This window comes from Daphnia pulicaria, chromosome 10 (assembly GCF_021234035.1).
Source record: "Daphnia pulicaria isolate SC F1-1A chromosome 10, SC_F0-13Bv2, whole genome shotgun sequence".
Lineage (NCBI taxonomy): Eukaryota > Metazoa > Arthropoda > Branchiopoda > Diplostraca > Daphniidae > Daphnia > Daphnia pulicaria.
In genome coordinates this window covers 3,737,942-3,763,330 of record NC_060922.1, presented here as the reverse complement: position 1 = coordinate 3,763,330, position 25,389 = coordinate 3,737,942, and the positions used below count along the sequence as shown (strand labels likewise).

Here is a 25,389-nt window from a genome sequence, read left to right as displayed (position 1 = left end):
GTGTAAACTCAAATACGGTTAAAATTCAAATTTCCCGCGCTTGAATTTATTCCAGCGTCGAATTAGTTTAACATATCTCATCCAGTTACCAGAGACTGGATCACGTGCCTTGTCTCGGATTGGTAGTTATTCTGTTGAAATCTATTTTCATTTTAAAAATTTGCCAGGACTCAAATGAAATTAGGAGACCGTACAGCGCTAAATCGATAGGGGGGCAACATAAAACAGAAGTGCACAGCGCATTTTTCCTCGCTCAAGTTCACGTCACACGTGCTTTTAATCCCCAATCTCACTTAGTCGAAGTGGTCGGTGAAAAAGAAGATGGCAGCAGCTGGGAAGTTCAATAAGAATCAAGTCAAGGGAGAAGGAAAAGAATTCAGGGAAAAAATAAAAGTTAAAGCGCATCACGGCATCAGTGTGTATACGACGATCGCCATTGCGACGTGTGAGAAAATAGCGCTAGCCTCGCAACCAGCAGCACTTTGCCCAATGGATTTTCACGCCCCGTGCCAGGGAGTCCGCGCGTGGGTGAAAAAAGAAGAAGAAGAAGAAGGGCCTTTACGTCCGATGGCGAATCGTTGCCACGGAGCGGACGTGCGGTATACTGAGTAAACAAAATCATCGTCCGTCTTTAGAGCGGCTGCTCAATTACCTGCGGCGCACAGGATCCTCATTTCCGACCTCAAGCCGATGGACAGACACACACACACACAGTGTGTCGTCGTTTCGATCTCCTCGCAACTGTTACGACTCCGCCCCGCCGGATCAACTTTCGACGTGAAAAAGGGAGGGAAGATCGAAATAATAAAGGCGATAAACGAAAACAAAAAGAAAACGAAATAATAAACAACAAGGAAAAGGATAAGATATTACACACAGCAGCACTATACTGTTGCTGGTATTTAGTTATATTTTTTTGTCCTGCTATGGGAACGTGCGGCTCCTCCCTTTTATTTTCCCATGCCCATATCATCACGATCTCGACCTATCTCCGAGGCAATATCCACACTCCCGACAACACCCGCTCCTTCTTATTCGCGTCCTTATTTCTTCCGCACAGATGGCTTGCATTCTCATCCGGTGAGATAAATAGCCATCGCACGCGTTGACGACGAGATGCTTTTGTAATATTGAAAGACCATCGAAGAATTATGAGAGCCGGTCCCTTTTGTTCCTCTTTTACGTTTTCGTATTTTAACGATAAAACTAATGCGTGAGAAGATCGATGGATAATTATAGATATTTTTGGTTTGCCGTGGGATCTACTACGTGGGACACCGCACGCTCATTTAGTTCTTTTCCGTTGCTGGCGTAATATGGCGTGCCAGCACGCAAGCGCGTTAGACCCAGATGGGCGTGATTGAAATCAAATAGGCAGTTCTAATTGTTCCGCCACCGTGAAAGTCATAACGATGGAGCGTGGTGCACGTGCCGTGACTTTTAATAAGCACTTAGCCCCTCACCACCATATTCAATGACTAAATAAAAGCGATTATCGAGTTGGAACATAACAGCACCGACTTTTGTATAGGAAATATATAAGCGCCAGAAATGATCAACTATAGGCGTCGCTTGTTGGGGTTTAATGAAATTCATTTTCAGTCTAGACTTGATACGGTTTCCACTAGCTAGACGTATACATTCCCTCTTCATTGCAACCTTTTGTTTTTCTCCGTATTTTCACGCTTGGTTTTTTTGCGCATGCGTTCCGGGATTCAACGACCGAAGAACAAACAAGACGCGCATAGGGTTGGGGGGTATAAAGCAAGTATGTAAGGCGGCCCGAGTGACGATCCAACGTAGTAGCGTCAATCTCCCTTTGCCGGATGCTCCATTGAGATATGGTGGGAATTTGATTGCGCCTTGTTTGTTTTTTCTTCTGTCCACGGCTGGCAGGAGAAATCTTTTGTTTCACGCGGTATTCCGCATGTCGTCTCGCTCCATTAAGCCACGCGCCAAATTACAATCAGTGTGCAAAATTCCAAACCCCCCAGCTTTCGCTGATCCAGTGATTTCTTCTTTTGGTCTTGTTGAATCGAATTGCTGCGGCTATTGAACGGGGGGTGCGAGGAATGGAAAAGTTTCGATGACGTGTCAACTTTTGTCGAAGTTATTATTTTTTCCTCGCGCTCTATCTGCTGCCCAATTTGAACCTTTCGTATCGTCATTTTGGAGTTTTTATTGCGGAACGGCGCCTTTATCACCTCTATTTTCACGCCGCTGAACAGAGTCGACCGGAATTCCCGCGTCAACATCCGCCATCGGTTTCAATCTAAATAATTAAAAAAGAAAAGTTGACGTGCGGTTTTCTGGTGACATTTAAATAAAAAGAAATATAAAAGTGAGCCCTATTGTAATCAGAAACGTCTAACGGGTGAACGCAAGTGCGGTATGCGGTTCGTGTCGTGTGCTAGCTGTGCCAATAATAATAAAAAAATATCGACTACGTTCAAGTTACAAAAGTGAGGGGGAACACGCCATCTGAAAAAAACTAAAAACTAAAAAAAGATGAAAATGTTCAAAGTTTTACGAAAAACGACACATGTGTTTCGCGTAGTTCTTCTCCTCTGGTTGTCCATGACGGCGGGATCGGTCCAAGTGGTCAGCCGTCAAGACGGAGACATCATGCTCGGAGCTCTTTTTCCCATTCACGCAAAAGGCTCATCGCCAGAAGGCTGTGGATCTCTTCAGGTAGTACTATACATATAAAAGCTGCTGCCTAGCAATATAAGATTGAATTTAAGTTAAAGCCACAGAAATACTGCAATGCTATAGCAACTCCATACTCATTGACGTCTTTCTCTTTCTCGTTGTTTCTGTTCCTGCATGTATACATCACATGCACAGATTTCCTTGTCAGTGTGTTTTACCTCAGGAGGTTATTGTTAGTTGAAAGGTTTGGTGGAAAGAAAAAAATAAAAGTTTTCAGTGACGTCAAGAAAGGGGACAAACAATTCGAGGAAATACACGTAGCCCTAGATGTATAAGCTGAATAACCATTTCTTTTTCAAGATTTTAAAGCGCCTAGCCACATTTTTTGATCCGGGGAGGAAATGAGACGATGCTTTAACGGTGATACCAAGAATATCGAGCCATCAACCCACATCTCCCACCGACCGACATGCCGTGTAGGCCTATAGTAGTTGTATCATAAATCAACAGGGCGATGATATTGTATTTTTTCTTTCTTTCTTATCTTTCGCGTACAGTGCAGTAAAGCCTATATAGCCTACGGGATAAAGTTATATGGTCGTCATTTAGGTCATCTCTATGTAAGGTTCATACCGGCATGTAAATACAGTTTAGATCTATATACGCTGCATAATATACATATGAAAGTAATAGGGACCCGAGTCGACCATCTATGCGGACGAAACGTTCATCTATATCGGTTCATCTATAAACAATGGTAGAAAAAGGCAAACAGGGTTAAAGTGTACTACTTACTATACGTGGTTACCAGAATAGTTACCTAACTAAACTTTAACTATTGTTTTACTTCATTTCAAAAAGTAAAGTCAAATGAAGTCAAATGTAAACAAAACAGTGCCTGAGTTAACCTGAGCTATGTTGCAAATGATTAAATATAATTTATGTTTCGAAGATAAATACCACCAAAAGTGTGTTTGAATAAAATTCCTTATTTTTTAACTATTTATATTTCCATCAAAATCTTTAAATTAATTATATCATAAAGCATTTTATTCAAAAATATTTGTGGTAATTTTTATCTCTGAAAAACCATTATTTGAAAAATTGCAACACAGCACCGTATGCAAAAATTCCTCATTGTCAAGTTTTTCGTTGACGAAGCAGGTGCTTGTGTTCATTTTCGCGCTATTTTTTATTCACGTGTTCACGTCACGTGTTCACGTCACGTGTACCATCGGATATTCTGGCCAATTTTAAGTAAGTTAGACTTTATTCATTAGATTATCAGCAAAAACGTTATTGTTATGGCACAAATGTTTCGGTATATGTCCAATTGTCCATGTTCAATCTTCGTAGTAGACTAATAATTCCTTTGTGGTGATATCACGCAATTTTAACTGCTCTCCATGCCTATGCACCTGTTAAGTGTGGCAGTAGTCAATCTAAAGATGTGTTACCTCGGGCATGTAAGTTATTGACAGAAAAGGTAGCATGTATTGAACCGAAAATTTTTCCCAGAAAGAAATAACAATATGACGCACACAGTTCAGGCACAACTATGTACAACGCACGTCATATTGTATAGAAAATAAAGAAAACAGTTTCGACGCGGTCTCTGGGTCTCGTAAATTCGTAGCTCAACTCGATTTGTTGTTATAAAAGTTCTGACTGAGAGCGGCTTTAGAAGGCAGTAGACGGGAAAAGATGGGAGTCATCACGGCAGTTTTTCAGGCTTTTTTTTCAATGGCAGATTCCTATAGTGCTTAACTTAAAAATACTTTGGTCACATAATACGTGAAGCTTAAAATACACCATGTCTCCCTTTTAGTCACGGCAGACTCTGGATTCTGCATTTCGCGGAATTGGTTTATCGATTTCACAAATCGACTTTAATGTAATATGGAGTAGAATTTTCTACATGGAATATTAAGGCTTTTATTACTATCCGATACAAGATTCATGACCGTGCAGATCCAAGAAGTGCTGGATGGAAGCCAATATCGCCGTCCATGATATTACCTCCCATTATTGAATTATGTGCTTTGTTTCTATGCAAAGTGAACCGGATTGCGCGATATAAATCTCCAATGATTATGTAGTATATCTCTTAAGAAGCTTATTGTCAGCAAACCCTTAGGATGCCGTATGTCGATGGCATTCTTCCTTTTTTAGATCGAAAAACATTAACTTGAAATGGGAATGAAGAAAATTGTACTAATTGGTCAACTATAACTGCGCTGTTTGATTTGATTCTCACGACGCCATGTGTTTCCTCCCACCTCGTTCCCTTGCATTTCCTCCTATTTGTTAAATTACGTTATGTCGGAATAACATCCTTTCTTGTGACTCACTCACGTCAAAATGTCTGCAATCCTCTGGCAATATGGAGATTGAAATGTGACTGTAATGCGCTGCCCAGCGCTGACCAAGAGTGCATACTGTTTAATATGTATCGTCTGTAACCCCGCCCCCTTCTCGCTCTCCCCCTTTTGACAGCCACGATCATGTTGTCCCCTTTTGACAGCCACGATCATGTTGTCCCCGCGTAAATGACTTCTTCCAATACAGGATCGTTTTGTCCCGCGATTGGAACTACGTTAATTATCGATACCCGCAACCCTTCCCAAATTGCCGCGCGGGAGTCTGTATATAAACTCCCGTCGCACCCTTCATAAGTAGACTAGTCATCTCACTCGTCCTCAACAGTTGTAAGTTAAACTCTCTCTCTCTCTCTCTCTCTCTCTCTCAGTTTGTATTCTGTGCTATGTAGCAAATAAACTAGTTCGGCCTAAATGTTTGAACCGCTCTTCGAAGTAAGCGCGCCTTTTCAAGTCCCCAAAAAAGCGCCTTACATTTGGTGAACGTGCCAACCCGAACAGATTAAATGTGTGATGCACAAAATACCAAATTTTTTTCGTAAGCCTAAGACAAAAGAAGGCGACTCTGTAGTTTCCCCGACTAAACAAATTTTGACCCCCGAAGAATTAGATAAACTAAAAAATAAGATTAAAACAGAAATATCAACAGCAGAAATCAGAATCCAATACCTGTTAAACAGAACCACCCGACCAAAAGAAAGAGACCCGGAAGAAATAGAAACGCTAGAGAACGACATAAAAAGTTTAAAAGCCAAATACGCAGAATTGATAGACCCAACAGTTACCATATATAAAAGAAAGAAGCAAGTAGTTGAACAATCTGACCGAGCAAGCTCACAGGGCCCTGACAAGCCCAATCCACCTAAAGTTGCCCCAGCGAAATCACCGGTAGTAACCTTGTTCGATTCAATCGACGAAATTGAAGAAGGAGCAACAGCCCTTCCAACTCAGGTGAAGCAACGAACGACAGAGTGCGCAAAGTGTCACGCCCCTATAACACTCTCGATAACAACTGACAAAGAACAGTGTAGGCAGTGTAACACACACAGAGACACACGCAACGAGGAAGAGCAGGAACAGAACACCAGCCAACCCCTGAAGGAAAACCAGCCAAAAGAAAATATAAGGCGAGTCAACCCAAAAGAAGAAGTACCACCGCAACCTCCCAGACGTGAACACCTACCACCCACGCAGCACCTAGCCCAAGCTCATCAGCAAGTAGCAAGAATTGGAGCACAAGCCCCCACACTTGGAAACATTTTCGACGACGACGACGACGACGAAATGGCACTAACAAACGCAGCCGTAACTGCTTGGCAAGAAGCAGTAGATAGGCAAGCTGAAATTCTAGAAAACGGACTAGTATTCATAAATGCACAGAACGTAAAGAAAGAAATACCAGCTTTCACTGGAGAAATCGATGGAAAAATGGCAATCGAAGAATGGTTTAAAATAGCCGAACGCATAGCAACACACGCAGCTTGGACAGACGAGCAAAAGCTACGTTTTTTCCAAGAACGAATGAGCAAATCAGCCGCTAACTTTAACGACTCACTAACAGTAGCCGAAAAAGCTACTTATGCAGTATGGAAACAGGCACTACTAGACGGCCTAACAGATAATACAACAAAAGCAAGGAAAAAGGAACAACTGAAGACCCTCAAACAAAAAGAAACAGAACGAGTCAGAGATTTTAAAATCAGAATCGACGACACCTACAGAATTGCATACGGCGTAAACGCAGCAACGAGTCGTCACGCAGACGTAGTAGCACTGCGTAATGAAACATTAAAAGACGTATTGCTTAACGGACTAAAACCGCAAATAGCAGATCTAGTCTGGAATAGGCCCAATTTGAACGACAAAACATATCCAGAAACTGTAGAATCGGCCGAAGAATGTGAAAAAGTTGTAGAAATGAAAAAAATAACGGAAAATAATGACTTGTCCACTGCCATCATGTTAGCAGCAAAGGAAAGTAAGGAAATGTCGGAAGAAGTCAACAACTTGAAACTACTACTTCAGAAGTTGGAAAGTATGTCAGTCAATCAACAGAAAGCCGAAAACTAAAAAAAAAAACACATCAACAGCTTGTAGTATATATAATCGTAGTAATAGAATAGCTGCATCAAAGGAGAAAGTTAGAAACAAAAATCGCAAAGTAATGAAAGTGCAAGAAAATTATATGTATTTTAAAACATGAAGAAACCAAGTGACAAAAAAAAAAGAAGAAGATGCAAGATAAAAAAAACCAATAGCCAATAAATCTGTCTCCTCAGACTAGCCAGAAACATAAAATTTTGCTGAAAAATGCTCACCACAAAGAAGAAGACACGGAAAAGTAATCCGTAGTTAAAGGGCCCGAAGAAAAGGAAGAAAAGGAAGAAAAAGAGAAAATTAAAAAAAAAATCTTCCCAGTTATTTAACGGAGTGCCTGATCAGCCCACCAATCTTACGCTATCCGAATCTTTTCGCGAGAGATTCATATTCATAATGATGCGACAAGAATTACGGTGTAGTATCAGTTTAAATAAGCCAAACGCACACAAATTTGCGTGAAATGAAAATTTTTTCGCCATTGCTTATTACTTCGTGACATTTCAGATAAATGTCGAGAAAAGCTTCCGCAATCGTGCAAGCGGTATAGCTAATTCCCCGTAGAGAAACGGAAGAAAAATCAAGCATTGAGCAACTACAAGCCGTTAGAAAATTTATGAAGAAATAAAAGGAAATTTGCAAAATTTGCTAGATGGGCTTTATGCCTGCAAGTTTGTGATATTGTCATGGACTGAAAAAAAAATCTGGAAAACAAAACGAATAACGAACGGAACCTACATAATTCCAGATCCCTACGACAAACTGAAAACGCAACCTGAGCAGCCGCCAGCGAATAACGCGTTATCAAACATAAACTTCGCAGATGAACAGGAAAAGTTTAAGTACTGTTAATGCGCGCGCAAAATATGAGAAATTACAAAGAAGAATAATAATGAAACAGAAACGTCGATTAAGGACAATGCAATCGATGACAGCCCCTGAGACAGCGACCAAGTACACCTTTCAGTTAACGACGTCTTCAATGACAACGATTAAATCAATGAGCTTGACAAAAGTTTAATCGCCACACAAGCTGACAGACTACTGGTACAGGAATCCGTAAAGAAAAAAAAAGGAGTAAGAGAAAGATAACGGCACGGATTCAACTTAGATTTTATTGGAACTAATTGGTAAATAAATCAAATCGTTCGTGGATACGAGATCAGCTTCAAAGAGAAGCAGGAGAGCAATCCAAAACCACTTTTACCCGATCCCCTCCCCCAGATGATGTCTAACCAACTTTGTTACAGACTCATGGGACCGTTAACGGAATCGAAAAAAGTGATAAAATTATGTACATCAGTACTTGAATGCCCACTTCGGATGGCCGCCCAGTGATTGCTAAATAAATGTGACGTCATGAATGTAACTGCCGTGCAGGATCCCAGTGTGTTCTCCCTTCTATTCTACCTCTTGCTCCCCCTCTCATTCTCCCTCTTATTCTCCCTCTCATTCTCACTCTTATCCCCCCTCTCATTCTCCCTCTTATCCTCCCTCTCATTTCTCCCCCTCAGTATATCTCTTGTACTCCCTCCTAAAACTAGGCGCCGTAATACCAGACTTCAGATCAGTCGGCGTTACTCTTTTTGTAAGGAAGAGTACGTATCCGTATAAAATGGTACTTTCTTATCGGTGGAGAACCACGGAAACCCGCTACATGAAGACAAGACGATCTCCACGCAAAGCATCGCGAGAACAATTTGTTTATGCATTTATACTCGCTAATAGTAATGATTTTTGCTTTCTCGTTGATCTTGTCGTAAGTTCCCAAATATTATGAAAAATGTGTAAGAAATTTGGTATAGACACGAGGGCGTGTCTTTTCAAAGAAAGGAGGTATGTAATGCGCTGCCCAGCGCTGACCAAGAGTGCATACTGTTTAATATGTATCGTCTGTAACCCCGCCCCCTTCTCGCTCTCCCCCTTTTGACAGCCACGATCATGTTGTCCCCTTTTGACAGCCACGATCATGTTGTCCCCGCGTAAATGACTTCTTCCAATACAGGATCGTTTTGTCCCGCGATTGGAACTACGTTAATTATCGATACCCGCAACCCTTCCCAAATTGCCGCGCGGGAGTCTGTATATAAACTCCCGTCGCACCCTTCATAAGTAGACTAGTCATCTCACTCGTCCTCAACAGTTGTAAGTTAAACTCTCTCTCTCTCTCTCTCTCTCTCTCTCAGTTTGTATTCTGTGCTATGTAGCAAATAAACTAGTTCGGCCTAAATGTTTGAACCGCTCTTCGAAGTAAGCGCGCCTTTTCAAGTCCCCAAAAAAGCGCCTTACAGTGACGCAGCTATCCGCCATTCCTCATGTTCGTAATGCGAGGAACCTAGATAATTGAATTTCATTGTTGCTTTATTCAAGAGCGACTGAGAGTCACACTGAATTTGAAAGTCCCGTTTGAGTGTAGCAGACTAGTCAGAAATGATTGTAGCGAAATTCCTTCATGTTGGGCGAAATTCCTTGATCCGATAATCCAATTTATCTCTACCATTTATCTACTCAGGGCGATGATGGAATCCAGCCACTAGAAGCACTTCATTACACGTTGGATCAAATCAACAGGGACCCGAATCTTCTGCCCAACATCACTCTCGGAGTGCTGGCCTTCGATTCCTGCGACAATATCGTGAATGCGCTGGACCAGTGTCTCGATTTCATCAAAGGTATTGGCGTGTGCGAACCCTTATTATGAGGTTCAATAACAGTCTAAGCGTATAGAGCTATATAATATGTACCATCGGGGCTGATTCAAGATGAATGAAGTTGTCACGATATTGAATTCATCAATGAATAAAGGAAGTGCGCAGTTGGTGGATGAGTGGAACTTTCTCATCATCCATCATCATTACTATTGATTCGCTAAATTGCTTGTATACTCGCATGAACCGTGTTGGGTCTCATTTTTATTTTCACGCTGCTCCATCATCTCAATCTTTCTCACACGTTCGACAACAACAGGCACAGTGGAAAAGAGTAAGTCGTTTCTCTACCTCTCTTCTCTTATTATGTTGAGGCTGATGTGGTAACAATAGACGAGTTGAATTAATTTGAAAACTATGTAGCCCGCTGGAAATATTTTATTGTAATTACAAAATAAGCTTTTTGAATAATTTTAAGTGCATAACATTTGTTGTTTATTTTATAGGTTTCGTGACAAGGATACAAGAGGAAAAGCGGATTCAGCTGGAAGCTTGTTCGGCCGGATCAAGTGACGATTTGCTGGCGAAACTCACCAGTCCCCAGAAGCCCGTGGTGGGAGTTATCGGCGACCAGAGTTCCGACATAACCATACAAGTAACGCAATCAAACAACTAAATTTAATTTTAAATAGAGGAGGAGCTCGCGGTTGACAGTTGTAAAAAGGAACTTGGCATTCCTTTGTTGTTTCTACATTTGCGTTCAGTTGATTTTGCTTAAAACGTCATCAATGATTCCTTTTATCTAGAATAGACAACTTTACTGTATTATACACTAGAGCTGAGAAAACGACGATCGATACGACCAAACGTCGTTAAGTGGTCTCGGGAATTACGCCAGTGTTTGTACGCGGTGGTGTATACACAAACGAGTAAGGGCGTCGTATTCTTTCATCATTTCAGCGTAAACGATGTGTTTATTCCATCAACGCCACTGCCAGCTAGCAGAGCAGTAATCGCAAATGATCTCCGGCCTGTTTGTCCAACTCTAGTACTTTATAGGAGAGACTTTATCTCTTTGAACTTGGTGCCCTTACAAATTATTCACGTTAGTTTACCACTAAACTCGACTATTCTTGTGGAACAGGTGACGAGTCTGTTAAGGATTTTCAAGATTCCGCTCATCAGCTATCAATCTACTAGTCCAACTCTGTCGGACCGGGAGCGTTTCGCCTATTTCTTCCGCACAGTGCCGAGTGATGTGACGCAAGCCTACGCCATTTTGGAAATCCTGCGGTAAACAATGAGCAAGCGGGGCAGGGCACAAAAGGACTGTGTGCTCTCGGTCTGGTCTCAATACCAGTGACGCAAAACCATTTGCTTACGTATTCTATCTTTCAGGAATTTCAATTGGACGTTTGCGTCGCTGGTCTACGAGGACTCTGAATACGGCGTCAAGGTACTGTTCTATACATAATACGAATCGGATTTTAATTCCAGTTGAAATTTGCACGCCAACTCTTCGTCAACTTCTTGTCCTACTTTGCATACGTGCTCACGTCAAAGTATTTTCTGCTTTCAAATCCTTTTGTTAACTGCAAGCGAAACATTTTTAATTTGACACACGGAGCACTGTGCATTGCAAGGAATTTGTTCTATGTAATATCCAAGACTTCTTTGATACCAACTAAATTTCGGAGAATGTAAACTCTGGTGACGATTGTTGAAATATTTCTAGAAAATGTGCTCAGTTTTTCCTTCCGTTTCACAGGGTTACGAGACTTTATTGCGACTGGCTTCGAGGTACGGCGTGTGTTTCGCGGCCCAGATCCGCGTCGACGTCAAACATTTCAAGACGACCGATTACGATCAGGTACTAGGGAAGCTGCAATCTCAGTCGCAATCTCGCATCGTCGTCTTGTTCAGCGGCAAATCTTGCGCCACCCAACTGATGGCAGCCACAAAACGAGTTGCCACTAAACACGCTAAACCCCTCATTTGGGTCGGATGCGACGGATGGTCCAGTCGGGATGTCGTCACTGCTGGTAAACCCCCCTGGCAACAGCCTGTACTGATGTGTTGATTCATTTATATCATTTATTTGCCGTACTTGATGATGCGACGCAAATTGAATTCAGTTTGATTGTATTAGGTTACGAAACGATCGTCGAAGGCGCCATTACTGTCCAGCCTTTGGTTCGCCATTTGGACGGCTTTGACACCTACTTCAAATCTCTCCGTCCGGATACCAACATCCGGAATCCTTGGTTCTCCGAGTATTGGCAAGATTTCTTCAAGCAAGTTTCCATTTTGAATACAGTTACTGACATGTTGCTAATTGGACGCTTTCAATCGCTACTAGATGCCGGCTCAAGTTGGAGCAATTACCCAGGGGCATCATGCCCAGTCAGTACAGTGATCCATGTAAGCCTGGACTTCATATCACCGACAAGCGTCTCACTTCGGTCAAGTTCCTGCAATTTATTCGTGACGCAGTCTACGCCTACGCTCACGCCCTACACAACCAGTGGCAAGTTGAATGCGAAGGTCGTCCCGGCGTCTGCGAGAAAATGCGAAACGCCGAAGGCAGCGTTCTCAAATACTACCTAGAGGGCGCAAGTTTCACTGGTAAATCGAATAACTTTTATTTTCCTTATTCGCCCGATCATTGATTTACGCGCGTCTAATCCTTTATTCCATTAACAGACCAAAATAAGCGAGTTTTTAAGTTCTACCACGGCGGCGACGGTCCGCCGCGCTATTCCGTCCTCAATTTTCAAAAGCATGATGACGACAGCTACATCTGGAAGGAGATTGGAATCTTTTATCGTGAGTCTTTTTTCCGATCTTCTTTCTTTGATCATTTTAGGTTTCTTTAGAAAATAAAAATAAAAAAAAGCGGGGTGCAGAATCTAATAGAATCCGGAAGATTGAGTGTGGACTGTGGATGTAATGAAAAATTGAATTGAGAATCCCGACGATGAACAATGGGGCTCTAAATTCCATGGTGTACATAGCAGGCATTGGACGTGGTACCATATATGCATTGGTGACGTCTACTTCAAAGACGAGATTGGGAGTTTATAAGAATGCTGTTATAGAGTGCAGTGCGGTAGGACGGGTGCGCTCGATAGTTCCGACACTAGCAGCCATCAGATGAAGCCCGACGATGAAAGAGAGAAAGAGTCAACCTCAGGATTTCAACCTACAGTCAACACACACACACACACAAAAAAACACGTGTTTGTTCTGTCAAAGCGCTTCACGATGGCTTCTGTTGTTGGCGTTGGGATTCGTGTAGGTCCAAATCAAGTATCTAGCACGTGATCAGCAGATGCTTTTCTCATGTTCTTTGCTGCAGAATCGAAGCGTTTATAGTTTCATTTTCATTTCTTTCTTTATTCGGATTGTCATGACGGTGGACCTGATGGGGTTTTGTTCTCGCACAGTTGGAGCAGATGATCTTCCCAAATTGGAAATCGATCGCAAAGTGTTGCAATATCGCCGCTATGAAAAATTGTACCCCAACTCGACGTGCAAGGAGCATTGCGATGCCAAAAAAGGCCTCGTACCCTATCTGCAAGTATGTTTTTTTAAATCCGTAATTGCCTCATAACTGTGGCCGCCGAACACATATAGCGGAGATAAGGAAAACATTAATGTTATGTTTTCCTCTTTTTTGCTCCTTTTCTTTTCTTTAGAGCAACAACAGCTGTTGTCCAGACTGCAAGAAATGTGAACCATTTGAAATGATTCAAGGTGGACATTGTCAACCGTGCCCAAACGGCTTCCTGCCCAACGAGAATCGTTCGCGCTGCGTTTCGATCGACGAGCAGATCATCGACTACCGAAACCCTTGGGCAGCCGGTTCCATGGCCTTCGCTTTATTTGGTAAACATTTACATTTTGTGATACCGAGACTGTATATACTCCCATGACTCCGGACTTTATGTCTATATGCGCCGACCGGCTCATATTACTTCTTGGCGACTCTGATGGGTTCTCAATATTTGATAAGAGGTGGACAAAGAAAATAACTTAAAAACTGGGATTTCAATCGATAAGAAAGTAAATTGAATGAAGCTGTATAGGTAACTAAGTGCAATCTTGCACACGTACCCTTTTTTCCTGTTGCCGTCACTTATACTGTTAGGCTTGAAAGTCAATTTAAATTCACAAAGTGCTGGGTCTGAAGAGATAACGAATAATTTATACGTTAAGTGTGATATAAATGTTTTTTCTGGGAATCTAAAGCTATTATAAAATCAACTTACTGCTCAGCGACTGAACTGTAATGTACCCGCAAATCCTAGTTCAAGGAACCGTGCTGTAGTCTCCAGTTTGTCTAGTAGAGACAGTGTGTTAAAAAATGGATGAAAGCTCTCGGGGAATCTGTGTGCTCTATACTTCGGTGAGTAGATCGATCGATGGCAAATATAAGTGCTGTTAGAAAGTCTTACGTTTTTAATCACCATGTAAGAGCGAGGCTCCATCACGGACCCAGCAGTGTGCATAGCATACAGTAGTAACACTGAACCGAAATGATTAGTAGTCTTACAATTTCGATTTTCGTTGACAAGATGGCGCTCTTAACGAGTCCCCAACCCCCTTGAAAGTTTAATTTTTAAGAAGGTGCATGATGGAGTGCGAGGTAGGACAGGGTTTTCCTTTATACTGTTTATAGACTGAAAGTAAGCCGTAGAGACTTGCCCATTTTATAGCAAACGCATAGAATTTATCCAATAAATTCAATCTAATTTCTTACATTTGAATAAAGCTTTAAAAAAATTTTTTAATGAGTTAATTTTCATATTTAAGGGATTTTGTTGACCCTGGCTGTGGCTTTCATCTTCTGGCGCCACCGACAAACTCCCGTGATCAAGGCTTCGGGACGGGAGCTATCAGCCATCCTACTGTTGGCGACACTCTGCTCGTTTGCCATGACCTTTCTGATCGCCTCACGTCCGACCGGTTTCAAGTGCGGGGTGACTCGATTCTCACTCGGCCTCACGCACACTGTCGCCTTCGCAGCAATCGCAGTCAAGACTAACAGGTAAAAGATCAAATCAAATGTGTCGAGCGTGCTTGTTTTTCAGCGAAAAACACACGGAATTGATGCAAAAGAAACACCAGCATCTGTCTAGACTCTCATAACATCTGTTTGTGGAATAACATGTCAATAAGATTTGAGCCGTTATCTTGTGTTATTGTTGTCATTGGAGAAATGTCGAAAGGCCTTTTCGAGTGCTGTCATGGCCGATGGACTATTTAAGAGAGATATGGGTAAGAATTTAATGAATCGACTCCGGAAACGGGAGCCCGTCTAAAAATATATGTCGAGAATATCGATGGCGAAGGGGGTCACTAGCCATGTCCATCGAAACGTGATAAGATGAGCGAGGTCACGATGGTGGGCTTCGACTCGCCGAACAAATTGATCGAACGGTGTCTATTTTAAGAAGTGATTTCTACTTAATCAGCTTTACGACTTCCGACAATTTGCGGGCGAAATTCGATTCAAACATATGTGTCTATTTCAGAAAATTATGTGTACATACAGAAAAAAAAAGTGAAATAAGGAACTTGATGACTTTGTCCTCAATTTTGTTTTGCGGATGACCTCAACACAGAGTTGCTCGAATTTTCGGAACGAAAAAGACGGGCTCAACGTCGCTGACCTGCCCCCGCGCCAAATACATCAGCCCGCGATCTCAACTGGCCATCACCGGCGCTCTGACTCTGATCGAAGTCTTCGTTAACGCTTCCTGGCTGATTTATCAGTCACCCAGGACCACTCACATCTTTCCCGATAGGTGAGATTTCAATTCATTAAAAACACTTTCTTTGTTCCATTTGGAAATCGATCGTCTAATTATTTTTGCGTTTCTCTTGCACGCAGATACAAGCGAGTCCTCATCTGCGAGGGTATGGATCATTACACTTACCTCGTCGGCCTTGTCTATCCCCTGATTCTAATTGGTTGCTGCACTGTCTACGCCTTCCAAACTCGCAAGTGTCCCGGCGGTTTTAATGAGGCCCGCTATATCGGCTTCTCTACTTACACCACTTGCGTCTTGTGGATGGCTTTTATTCCGCTCTTCTTGACTGCGCCCACCACAACACTGCGAATCGTCACGCTCGCCATGTCCATGTCCATCAGGTTGCAATCATCCAACATCAGTTATCGATTTTGTTTAACCCTTTTCTATTTCGAAACTAGCGGAATTGTCCAGTTGGCCTGTCTCTTTGCCCCCAAAGTCTACATTGTCCTTTGCAAACCAGAGAAGAACACTCGAACGGGAGTCATGGCCCAGCATCGATCCAGGTAAATCGAATCAGTTGTTGAAATTCCAACGAAATCTGAAACAAAGCCGAGATTAAACGTTTCATTTATTTGTATTTGCACATGACCACTAAAATCACGAAGCAGTTCGTATGCGCTTGCCACTCCGCCCAGCATCGCGCTGCATCCGCTGCACAACAACCAGGGCAGCCAGCTGACGATCGCAAATGGAACCGAAGTCGGCGAGTTGTTTGCCGACGGTCATCATCAACAACAACAGCGGAGAAAATCGATTCAAGCTCAACACTTACTTGGGGCTTCGTCCGATTGTGAGGAGAACACAATGAGGCTGACACCTCACAACAGTGAACTGCACTTGCCCGATGACACCGTCAGTACGTCGACCGTTTCTGCGTCTTTTGACGTCGTTCTGATGTCAATCTTAATCGAATTCTTTTCTTTTCAACAACAGGCGAGTCGAGTGTTTACACCCTGAAAATGAAGAGACCCAGCAAAGGCACCGTTCATTTTGACTGTGAAGACATTGACGTAATAGATCAGCAGCAACAAAAGCAGCAACAACTTAAAGTCGACAACGAATGCAACAACTTTGATTCGAAATCGATAGACTGATCACTATCCCTGTCCACCATCAGCCACACTGGACCAAAACAATATTCCAAAAAGATGTAAGCCCCATTTTACATATACTATACTATAAAAGGAAACATTGACTACCTCTTCCTGATGAACGTCAACCAATGATTCTCAATCGCAAAGAAAAAAGACGTGAACTGATACAAATCAACGATTCCTGATTGCATGAGACCCTCTTTAAATTTGAAATTTTCCCTTTCACACGAGTGAACTTGTTTGTCAATAGATGGCACAAGATTTTGTGTGAGCTTTGTAAACGCACACACAGTTGCAACCCAAACAGAAAAAAAAAAAACGAAATGACATTTTTTTTTGAAAAGGATGTTGAGAAATGAAAAACTGCGACTGGGGGACACATCATGTTGTCGTTTATCTCTGGGCCGCATGGCCCTAAAGTCTCCCTCTTTTCATTTTTTGTTTCTCGAGTGTGTTGTTATGATAAAATATACCGTCAGTTCGTTTCACTTGACTTGAAAGTGAAAGAGAAAAAAAAATAACGCTTGCTAGTCGCCGAAGTCCATAAATTTCCATGTGAACTCGCGCACTGCAGTTCACGAACTTTGGATGCTGAAGCCGAGGGTGAATGGGAAAGAAAACTAGACGGAGGGATGTACATTACCGAGTCGCGACGACGTTGGCCGGCAAAAGACAAAGAGCTCCGATTGTCGCGACTCTCATGGAGGAACATGTTTTATTTTGTTATTCGGCCGCTCTCCCCTAACGGAAAATTAAAATGAAGGAAACGAAAAAAGAGACCGCGACCGAGTCTTCTTGTATGGAGGAAACGCGAGGGAGCAGCTAGAGAGTGGCTGGGGTGTCGGATGACGCTCGCGCTTGTGTATAATGACCATTTCTGAATGATCCGCAGCTCCAATTTCGCTCTGCCTTTTTTTTTCTTTCCTAAGCGCAAAAGCATCAGAAACCCAAAAGTCTCTCTCTCTCCATCACACACACGCGGTCAAATTTTTGGAGGAGAAAACTGTACAAGGAGGAAAGCCAATGAGAAACGCTGACTTAAAGTATGGCAAATAGAGAAGGAGCCGAAAAGTCAAAAGTCGCAGGGAAAAGTCAAAGATGATGATGATGAAGAAGAAGAAGGAAGGAAGGAAGATGAAGAAGAAGAAAGAGAGAAAAACTGGAGAAACTGGGCGGTCCCCCGATAAGAGTTCTCAGTCAGTCAGTTTGAGAAGTGCGGAGCAGAGTAGGATTTCGTTGACCAAGTTCCTGTGCACTTCTAGAAGTCGACAGAGTGGGCTGGCTAACGGACACATATAGGAATAAGACCGAGAATTTACACAACATCCCTTAAGAAACAAGCCAGAAGGAAAAAAAAAAACAGTTTTAAGTGCCTTTATGTGAGTGCGGCTCTGTGTGTGTCTGTGTGTGTGCGTGTGTGTGAAAGGGAGAGCGAAGAAATGAGCGGGACTCGAATTTCGACCAGACTCCCTCGCCATCACCATCAGACTCAACCATGTGACTCGATCGAGTTCAGTCAAGGCTCCGCTTAGGTCCCGTTGGCTTATTACATCTGGCCGTGGAAATACCGTGAAAAAAAAAAAAGAAAAAGTGACGTTTGTCAAATCTATCTCTCCTCGAGAACGCGTGATAAGAATTTTCAGCTCGCAGCGGTTTCCTCCCGAAAAATTGGCGATATTTAATTTGGTGCGGATCGACATCGACTTCATTGCGAATCAGCATGTTTCTCCGTCACGTTTTGTTGCTCCTGACCGCGCTCCAGTCGGTACAACCGCACGGACTGCAGACTGGTAAGTTTATATATTCCCGCCTTCAGTGTCAAGTTTGTCTTTTCATTCTTCAATTCATTGATAAAGTCGCGACTCTGCTGGGCATGGCCGTGGCCGGCCATCTCTGGTTTCACGGCGCCATCAGCTCATAATTTCGTGTCCAATCCGTTATAGGCGTTTCATTCATTCAATTCTTCGTTACGCATTTGTGCCTAAGTAACTTCATTCATTCTTTTTTCTTTTGGTTTTGACGAATTGTTTTCCATCAACTGGGAACAACAGCAACAACAACGATGCCGTCATGCTGCGCGACTGCCGTGACCGACGCGTGCCGGAATTACTGCCAACAAGTAAATGAGTTTTCGTTTCTCGTTTGTGTGTTATTTCGGGTGCTGCTGCACGAATATAATATATTCATCACTCCATTCATTAATGAAGTTGATTCTGGCACTGTGGGGTTTTGCACCAACTGTTCTCTCTCTGGGCAATTTAAAAAATGTTACGGGCAAAGCCCTTAAACCCCGCGCCTTTTTTAACAGCCGGAATATGCGTTTAGTGTGTATCTATTTTTATCACTGACCGGGGAAATTAATGAACGCTGACCGTACAGTCTTTTTTGACGTGCTTCTGCCTCTGACGTTTTTGTTTTCTTCGGGAATGAACTGTCGATTTGCAGAATAACCTTATTCACCAATCTGCAATCTGGCGTAACCTTGTGACCGTGAATTTTGATTGGTTGGAATGTAAATTATCCCTTCCTTCCATCACCCCACCCAAAAAGAAGAAGCAAAACAAAAACATTCCGGTCCGAGTCTTACAAGTAGTATGTCACTGGCTTTCGCCTATACAACCCGGGGACGTCACGTACAAATGTGCAGTTTTCTTGACGATTTCTCAGAAAATTCGCTCCTGAATTTCATTTTCCCAGCCTCAATTTCGAGGGAATGACTTTGGTGACTTTGTGACTGTATGTATATGTATGTACAACTCCGCCCCAGCACTCGTTCAGTGTCAAATAACCTCTTCGACCTCTCTTATAACATTTGATCTTACTGGTCACATCGCCCATCTCTCTCTCTCTCTCTCGGCTTGTTTGTTGCTGATCCTTCAACTTTCTCTGCTGTCTCATTCATCAAAAATCAAATCACGGGCGCTCCCTCATTTCCTCCCGAAACTGTTTCTACTTTTTGTTATTTCGTTATTTTTGTTTTCTTCTTAATGTTTGCTTCCGCTGATGTAATTTTCCATCATCAGGATGTGTGTGCATGTCGATCTTTATCCAAAGAGCAACCATCCACCTCTTCACCCCAGCACCATTCCGTCATTTCCCTTCCAGTTTCTTCCGTTTGACACATTTTCTTTTTGTGTTTTTGTATACACTATATACGATTTAATCAGCTTGTTGTGTGTTTGCCAGAGAACGCTCTGTTTTGTGTAAGTCATGCCTACTCATCCTTTAGTATTGTAACAATCCACTTTCTTTGTCTTGCAGATGGATCACACCCTTCTCCCTCCGACCGATCCTCAACTTCAGCGGGATATGGTGTCCCACTGTCCTCCGTCAATGGTAACTAATTAACCGACACCAAAAATTGATTCTCTCTTTTCTGCCATGTTCTGAATGCCTCTATATACGTCCGCACTCGCTGGCAAATGAGCAGCAGCAAGAACAAGTTCGCTCCTGTCATCAGCCAGGAGTCGAGTCGGCCAAAAAAGCCACACGACGAAAAAAATATCCAAAAAGATTCCTCGGGTCGTCCTCTTTCCCCCCTCTCAGTTTCGTCCTCATCAACGAGCTGTAAAACTGTCACCATTTCTCTCAAGCTGAAATAACCTAACCGAGTTGGTTCTTACAAAAATAGACTTGGCGGTTCTAACGAGTCGCAAAAGAGATGTATACGTACTACTAGCTGAGAGAAAGAGAAACAGTCAAAGAATATTTGAAACGCCCTGCCTAAGAATTTATTCAAGCTGACGAGAGAAACAACTCAAAAATCTGTTTCGACTTAATTTCTCTGATGTTGATCAATCGATAAATATATAAAACTGAGCGAGAGAGTCCCTCATATACGTACCACGCAGAACTCGTCATTGCTAATTAATGTCTCTTTTTCCGAGAAAAACGGGAAAAGATTGACTGGTTTCTTAGAAGTTTGTGACCAGAAAGAAAAACAAACGGCATCTTCTTCGTGATTTTGTTTGTTTATTTATATTCACGGGCGAACGGGCGCATGTACTTCATCTCTTGTTTTGTATTCTCAGCAGGAGGTGTTTTGGAAGTGTCTCAACATCACCATAGGTACGAGCGGTGTTACTACTCTCAAGTGATATAGATTCGAATGATGTTAACGCGAACCTTTTTTATTTGCTGATTTCTTTAAACAGGACCGAAGCATGACGGAGACTACCTCGGTCGACAGTGTTGTTCATTGTCTCCCGTTCACCGGTGCCAAACGGCCTGCCTCAGGGCCAAACAGTACTCGGAGGATCTGGCCAGCGAGTGCCGCAAGAGCGACAACATGCAGCTTTTCCAGTGTCTCAATCTCATTCGGGTTCGAAAAATCATTTCCTCAATGCAATGGAGATTCGATTAAACCGTCATTTAATAATAATCAAGGAAGGAGAAGAATGTTGCAGTTTATCGGCCGATTCCAAATGCAAAAAAGCATGCTCCACTGTTTACAGCGCCACGGCGACATCCGCTTCCGGAGCTGGTAAGTTTTTATTCTCGCCATTGCTCTCCAACCAACAAATTTGAACTCAAACAAAAGACCGACGCGACTTCCCACGTTGAATAACAACAACGCTTTATTTAAGGATCGTCTCGTGTGTTTGATGATTATTCACCAGCACGCCTTTTATTCCCCCCTCCGTTCGATTTTGTTTGAAAGTTGGGAAAAAGAAAACTGAAACAAAAAAAAAGTTGATGGTGAACCAAGAATCGGCACCGACCCACATGACCTTTTTTAAAACAGTCGATTAAAACTAGCTAGTTTCCAATTTCTTTGTCCCGGAAACTGGTTTTTTCAGTGTGTTCATGTACTATGAACTGAACGAAGTGAATGCATATGGATACACTGGAATTATCTTGAAATGCATGTGCTGTGTTTGTGTGTTTTCTAGGCATTAATGGGACGCTGAGGCACGCGGCCAATACAGCGTGCTCCCGCTCATCCAACGTGCTGCAGTGCGCCAAAAATCTGCTGAAAGTCGACCGATTACCAATCAGCACTTCTAGTAAAATTTACCATTATCTTTGTCGACCCGGAGAGAGATGACAATGTTTTTTAACATATTTTCATGTTCTACTACTACGACTACTGCACTACCGACTCTTCTTCGCGCGTCATTCCTGGGATCCACACAGCGTTAGAGTGTTGCGATAAGGGGAAAACGTTCCAGTGCCAAGAGACGTGCCGTTCGGCGCTTAAAGCTGGCGAACCGGACGCAGTGGGCTTAATGGTCAAGGATTGTGGCGAACTACTGCTGACGGAGCCATTGTGGAAATGCTTCATGAGCAAATCGCCGCCTTCTTCACCGGAGAAAAGTGCCCACAACAACGACCGAGCCATCAACGATATCAGAAATAGGTATAACCTCCTTATATACAGTTTCATTCCTGTTTTTTTTTAAAATCTTATTCCATTTAATAATAAATAGTAAGCCGAGGAGTTTAATCGATCCGTCAAAGACCGTGTCGACGACAATCACGACGACAACAGCGATCCAGCGTAGCAGTTATGATGCGGCTAAACTTAGTTGCTGCGATCGTGGGACTCTGCAATGTTATCGCCTCTGCCGTATGGCTCACACCAACGAGTTCTTCCCCGAAACGGAAGAGCTGGACAATTGTGTCGCTCAACCCAGTGAGGCTGCAGTGGCCACTTGCTTTGAAGATGGTATTATAGGAATAAAAAATAAAACTAAATGTCGTACTTTACGTTTGATCAATAATATGTGAATTATGTCTCCGACAGTTGACGAGCCTTGCCAACCGGGTTGTTCCAATCTTTCCTTTTGCTCGAGTTTCAATAATAGACCTTTGGAACTATTCCGAAATTGTAATCCCGAAGCAGATGCTGCGGCTCAAAACGTTTTTCAGGAATGGATACGAATGACGCGCGTCGTACTACCAGGTAATGGCAGATTATATTCAGAAAAAAATCAATTTCGTTCACCTTAAAAATAGTCTAAACCTCGCTATTCAATCAACAGGTTTGACAGGCAGACAAGACGTCAAACTATGGGGCCCATCAACGTGCATGATGCCTCAATGGAAGGCATTAGCTTGCGCCCTTCAGGTAAAACACTAATCAGCACTTTGAGAGACATAAATCAAGAAAAGAAACCAAATTCTTTTGTTTCGACAGTTCAAACCATGCCGACGAAATATGTTGCGGACCGCAATCTGCTGGAATTCGTGCATCAAATTGCTTAGCGGATGCATGACGCAATACAACGCCACACTGGCCGTCGAATTGTGCAATCGTTTGACACCAGAGTCGTTTACAGGGGCCTGTATTAGTCTAGAAGATTATGTGGCCCCTCAACCCAAAACTGTCGCCGTTGTGGCGCCGTGCCGCTACAACACTTGTCGAACCGATCAGGTTTGCGTTGTTGATCACCGCAGCTCCAACGGCTACTCTTGTTTGCCAGGTAAGACGAATAAGAAGAATGTGATTGAGTTTTGTTTTAATGTTTTTGTTTGTTTTGCAGGTTGTCAATTCGGGGACCGATCAAAGTTGCTAGGCTTTCCAAAATCCTGGGTCCAACTCCCTACACCTTCGACTTCCTGTTACTACAACAGCTGTAACGAAGTGTGCTATTGTAATGGGAAAGGTGAATTACAGCAATGCCACACGCCGCCCCTACAACCTTTTGAGGCTTGTCGGGTGGGCCAACAGCAGTTCGGTTCGTCCTTGATATTTGCAATTCTAAAATAAAATGGAAGCTAAATCCTATCGTTCATTTAAAATTCAGAACACGGAACTCGATTACAAAATGATTGCAATCAATGTGTTTGCCACTACGGTGAACTAATTTGCACTCGGTATCGATGTGATAACTCATCTGGTACTAGCGCCGTAATCTGGAGTTGCCCACTTCAACCCAACCCTGTTTGTACCAGCTCCGGAAAGCGTTTTCTTAATACTTGTGTTGCACAATGGCACGGAACGGCAGTCGAGCCTCTAGAACACTGCCCGCAAGAAGGGCCCGACGGATTCTTTGCACCAGAATGCTACACTGTTATCCAGTTGGTCTACAGTCAGAAACAAGTGAGATAAAGTCTAAAAACATAAATATAAATTACAAAAATTAATTGCTCAATTTTTCTCACAAGATCGATCGCTTGAGCCGCAGCACCAACAAGTCAACCATCTTTTCTGCCAGTTTGGTGGAGCAATCGCTTCGTTACTTACTAGCTTATTCTCACTGTCACGTCAGCGTCTTCCACAGCTTTGATGGAGAATTACTTGCCGTTATCCATTCTCAGATGCATTGCGCCAGTTGTAGTGCCGAAGCTGAGAAGCTTGTTATGCTCTTTGATACCCGCAGCCCTCAGGTTACTTTAAACGTTCAGCTTGACGTCATTCTACTGGCGGAGGTAGTTCAGTTCGTCCAGCTTCACCCTTCCCACACCCACACGCTGAGTAGTGGTGGTAGAGGTGGCGTTTTCGCAAATCATGTTCAATCCATCTATATCATTCCTTTTTTTCTCAGCCTGCTGAGATTTATTTAAAATCAAGCATCGTATTTACAGCGTGAAAGTTCACGTTTATTTAGCAGCACCGTTTCATGTTACGAGTCGTCGTCGCGGTAATCCTCTGTGTAAACGTCTATGCAGAAGGGATGGCTGTCTAATTTCCTGATGGGAACCACACTATTGGGATTCATTATTTTATCAGCCACAATCCATTGGAAGTCCTGTATTAATGTAATATCAATTGTATATAATGTCTGTAAAGAAAAAATATTTCTAAATTTTCATCTAATAACAGTTGTCTTACCTCGGTCTTTGACTCCCTTTCGAGAATCTTGTCATAAGTTACGTTCATTGTGTGGATTTCGAACGCGAATGTACAGTCCCCTCTATTGCCTTGAATTTCTGAACCAAATCTCTGCATCATTGTCAACCATATTGCTCTTGCTTGTTGCCGGACTTCAGTCACATTCAATATAACTTTTCCACTGCATTAATAAAATGTTCTATCACAGTCATCAAGCATAAACAGTGTTGGTTAATGATTTAAAAAAAATTACCTTGGAGTTGTCTTGTAGTAGCAATGGAATGAAAAGACAAATCTTTCAATAGGTTTGCCATTATCCTTGATGACCATTACCAATTTCTCTACAAAATCACTTGATAACAGTGTTTTAATGGTATTTAGGGTATTATTTACATAACTGTTAACCTCAGGATGGATTGATTTCTGAATAAGAAATATGTAAAAGAAACCATCAAAATTATTTTTGAATATTGTGAACTAAACTATTTGCAACTCACGTAGACCAAAACATTAAACATTTGTGTTTGCCTGAAAATTTCCTTTGGATATAAATTGCGTGTCCACAAAATCTGATGAACTGATACTTCCAAGAAATCGACGACGAACCGTATGCACTCTGTTTGAAAAATGAACATTCAAGAATATTACATATTAGAATATACATTAAAAAATAAGTATTAGAGTGTACGTACCATCACGAGTACAGCTGGAAGAAAGACTCATGGATTAGAAATGTCTCAGCTTTCGTGAGTTAAGCATAATACATTTGGTATATTTCTCGGATTGCATCGAATATCACTCAAACAATTTATTTTATCAACAAACAAGCAGCAGACGACGAGTTGCTGAGCTGAGCTGTCGTCTCAGTCGTCATCACAACCATTCGTCCATTCCTCCCTTAGGGGTGGATCCGGAGGAGTCAAA

At 42.5% G+C, this 25,389-nt stretch overlaps 3 protein-coding genes across 6 annotated transcripts; 2 read left to right on the top strand and 1 right to left on the bottom strand.

Annotated features, from left to right (window-relative positions):
- The first annotated feature begins 1,819 nt into the window (after positions 1-1,819).
- LOC124314405 (metabotropic glutamate receptor 2-like) lies at positions 1,820-17,176 on the top strand. Of its 4 annotated transcripts, none has more exons than XM_046779548.1 (18): positions 1,820-2,691; positions 9,640-9,799; positions 10,095-10,109; positions 10,282-10,430; positions 10,920-11,068; positions 11,174-11,231; positions 11,544-11,817; positions 11,925-12,069; positions 12,135-12,400; positions 12,479-12,601; positions 13,222-13,355; positions 13,474-13,663; positions 14,591-14,825; positions 15,403-15,585; positions 15,672-15,932; positions 15,993-16,097; positions 16,203-16,450; positions 16,528-17,176. In XM_046779548.1, exons 1-18 carry the CDS (start codon positions 2,509-2,511, stop codon positions 16,686-16,688), a joined length of 3,039 nt encoding a protein of 1,012 aa, XP_046635504.1. In that variant the 5' UTR covers positions 1,820-2,508; the 3' UTR covers positions 16,689-17,176. The 4 variants fall into 4 exon arrangements, with proteins under 4 accessions (XP_046635504.1, XP_046635503.1, XP_046635506.1 ...); XM_046779547.1 differs by having other exon boundaries at positions 16,200-16,450; XM_046779550.1 differs by lacking the exon at positions 10,095-10,109 and having other exon boundaries at positions 16,200-16,450.
- Positions 17,177-17,778: 602 nt separating this feature from the next.
- Positions 17,779-24,699, top strand: LOC124314415 (reversion-inducing cysteine-rich protein with Kazal motifs-like). Its single transcript, XM_046779586.1, has 15 exons — positions 17,779-18,478; positions 18,740-18,807; positions 19,950-20,024; positions 20,720-20,756; positions 20,843-21,009; positions 21,075-21,171; positions 21,581-21,694; positions 21,825-22,047; positions 22,118-22,356; positions 22,435-22,593; positions 22,673-22,758; positions 22,828-23,113; positions 23,174-23,368; positions 23,438-23,733; positions 23,799-24,699. The coding sequence occupies exons 1-15, from the start codon at positions 18,409-18,411 to the stop codon at positions 24,195-24,197; spliced, it is 2,511 nt and encodes an 836-aa protein (XP_046635542.1). The 5' UTR covers positions 17,779-18,408; the 3' UTR covers positions 24,198-24,699.
- On the bottom strand, positions 24,163-25,313 carry LOC124314477 (mitotic spindle assembly checkpoint protein MAD2B-like). Its single transcript, XM_046779692.1, has 5 exons — positions 25,158-25,313; positions 24,963-25,081; positions 24,719-24,888; positions 24,466-24,646; positions 24,163-24,382 (listed from the first exon to the last, which is right to left on the bottom strand). The coding sequence occupies exons 1-5, from the start codon at positions 25,186-25,188 to the stop codon at positions 24,257-24,259; spliced, it is 627 nt and encodes a 208-aa protein (XP_046635648.1). The 5' UTR covers positions 25,189-25,313; the 3' UTR covers positions 24,163-24,256.
- Positions 25,314-25,389: the final 76 nt, after the last annotated feature.

Excerpts from the sequence above, each read along its gene's own strand:
- LOC124314415 (XM_046779586.1), top strand. The coding sequence starts at position 18,409 with ATGTTTCTCCGTCACGTTTTGTTGCTCCTGACCGCGCTCCAGTCGGTA. Across the intron at positions 20,025-20,719 it reads CCCACTGTCCTCCGTCAATG|CAGGAGGTGTTTTGGAAGTG; the intron begins GTAACTAATTAA and ends TTGTATTCTCAG. Across the intron at positions 22,759-22,827 it reads CATTAGCTTGCGCCCTTCAG|TTCAAACCATGCCGACGAAA; the intron begins GTAAAACACTAA and ends TTGTTTCGACAG.
- LOC124314477 (XM_046779692.1), bottom strand. The coding sequence starts at position 25,188 with ATGAGTCTTTCTTCCAGCTGTACTCGTGATG. Across the intron at positions 25,082-25,157 it reads TTCCAGCTGTACTCGTGATG|AGTGCATACGGTTCGTCGTC; the intron begins GTACGTACACTC and ends TTTTTCAAACAG. Across the intron at positions 24,647-24,718 it reads TACTACAAGACAACTCCAAG|TGGAAAAGTTATATTGAATG; the intron begins GTAATTTTTTTT and ends TTATTAATGCAG.
- LOC124314405 (XM_046779547.1), top strand. The coding sequence starts at position 2,509 with ATGAAAATGTTCAAAGTTTTACGAAAAACGACACATGTGTTTCGCGTA. Across the intron at positions 12,070-12,134 it reads TATTGGCAAGATTTCTTCAA|ATGCCGGCTCAAGTTGGAGC; the intron begins GCAAGTTTCCAT and ends AATCGCTACTAG. Across the intron at positions 13,356-13,473 it reads GCCTCGTACCCTATCTGCAA|AGCAACAACAGCTGTTGTCC; the intron begins GTATGTTTTTTT and ends TCTTTTCTTTAG.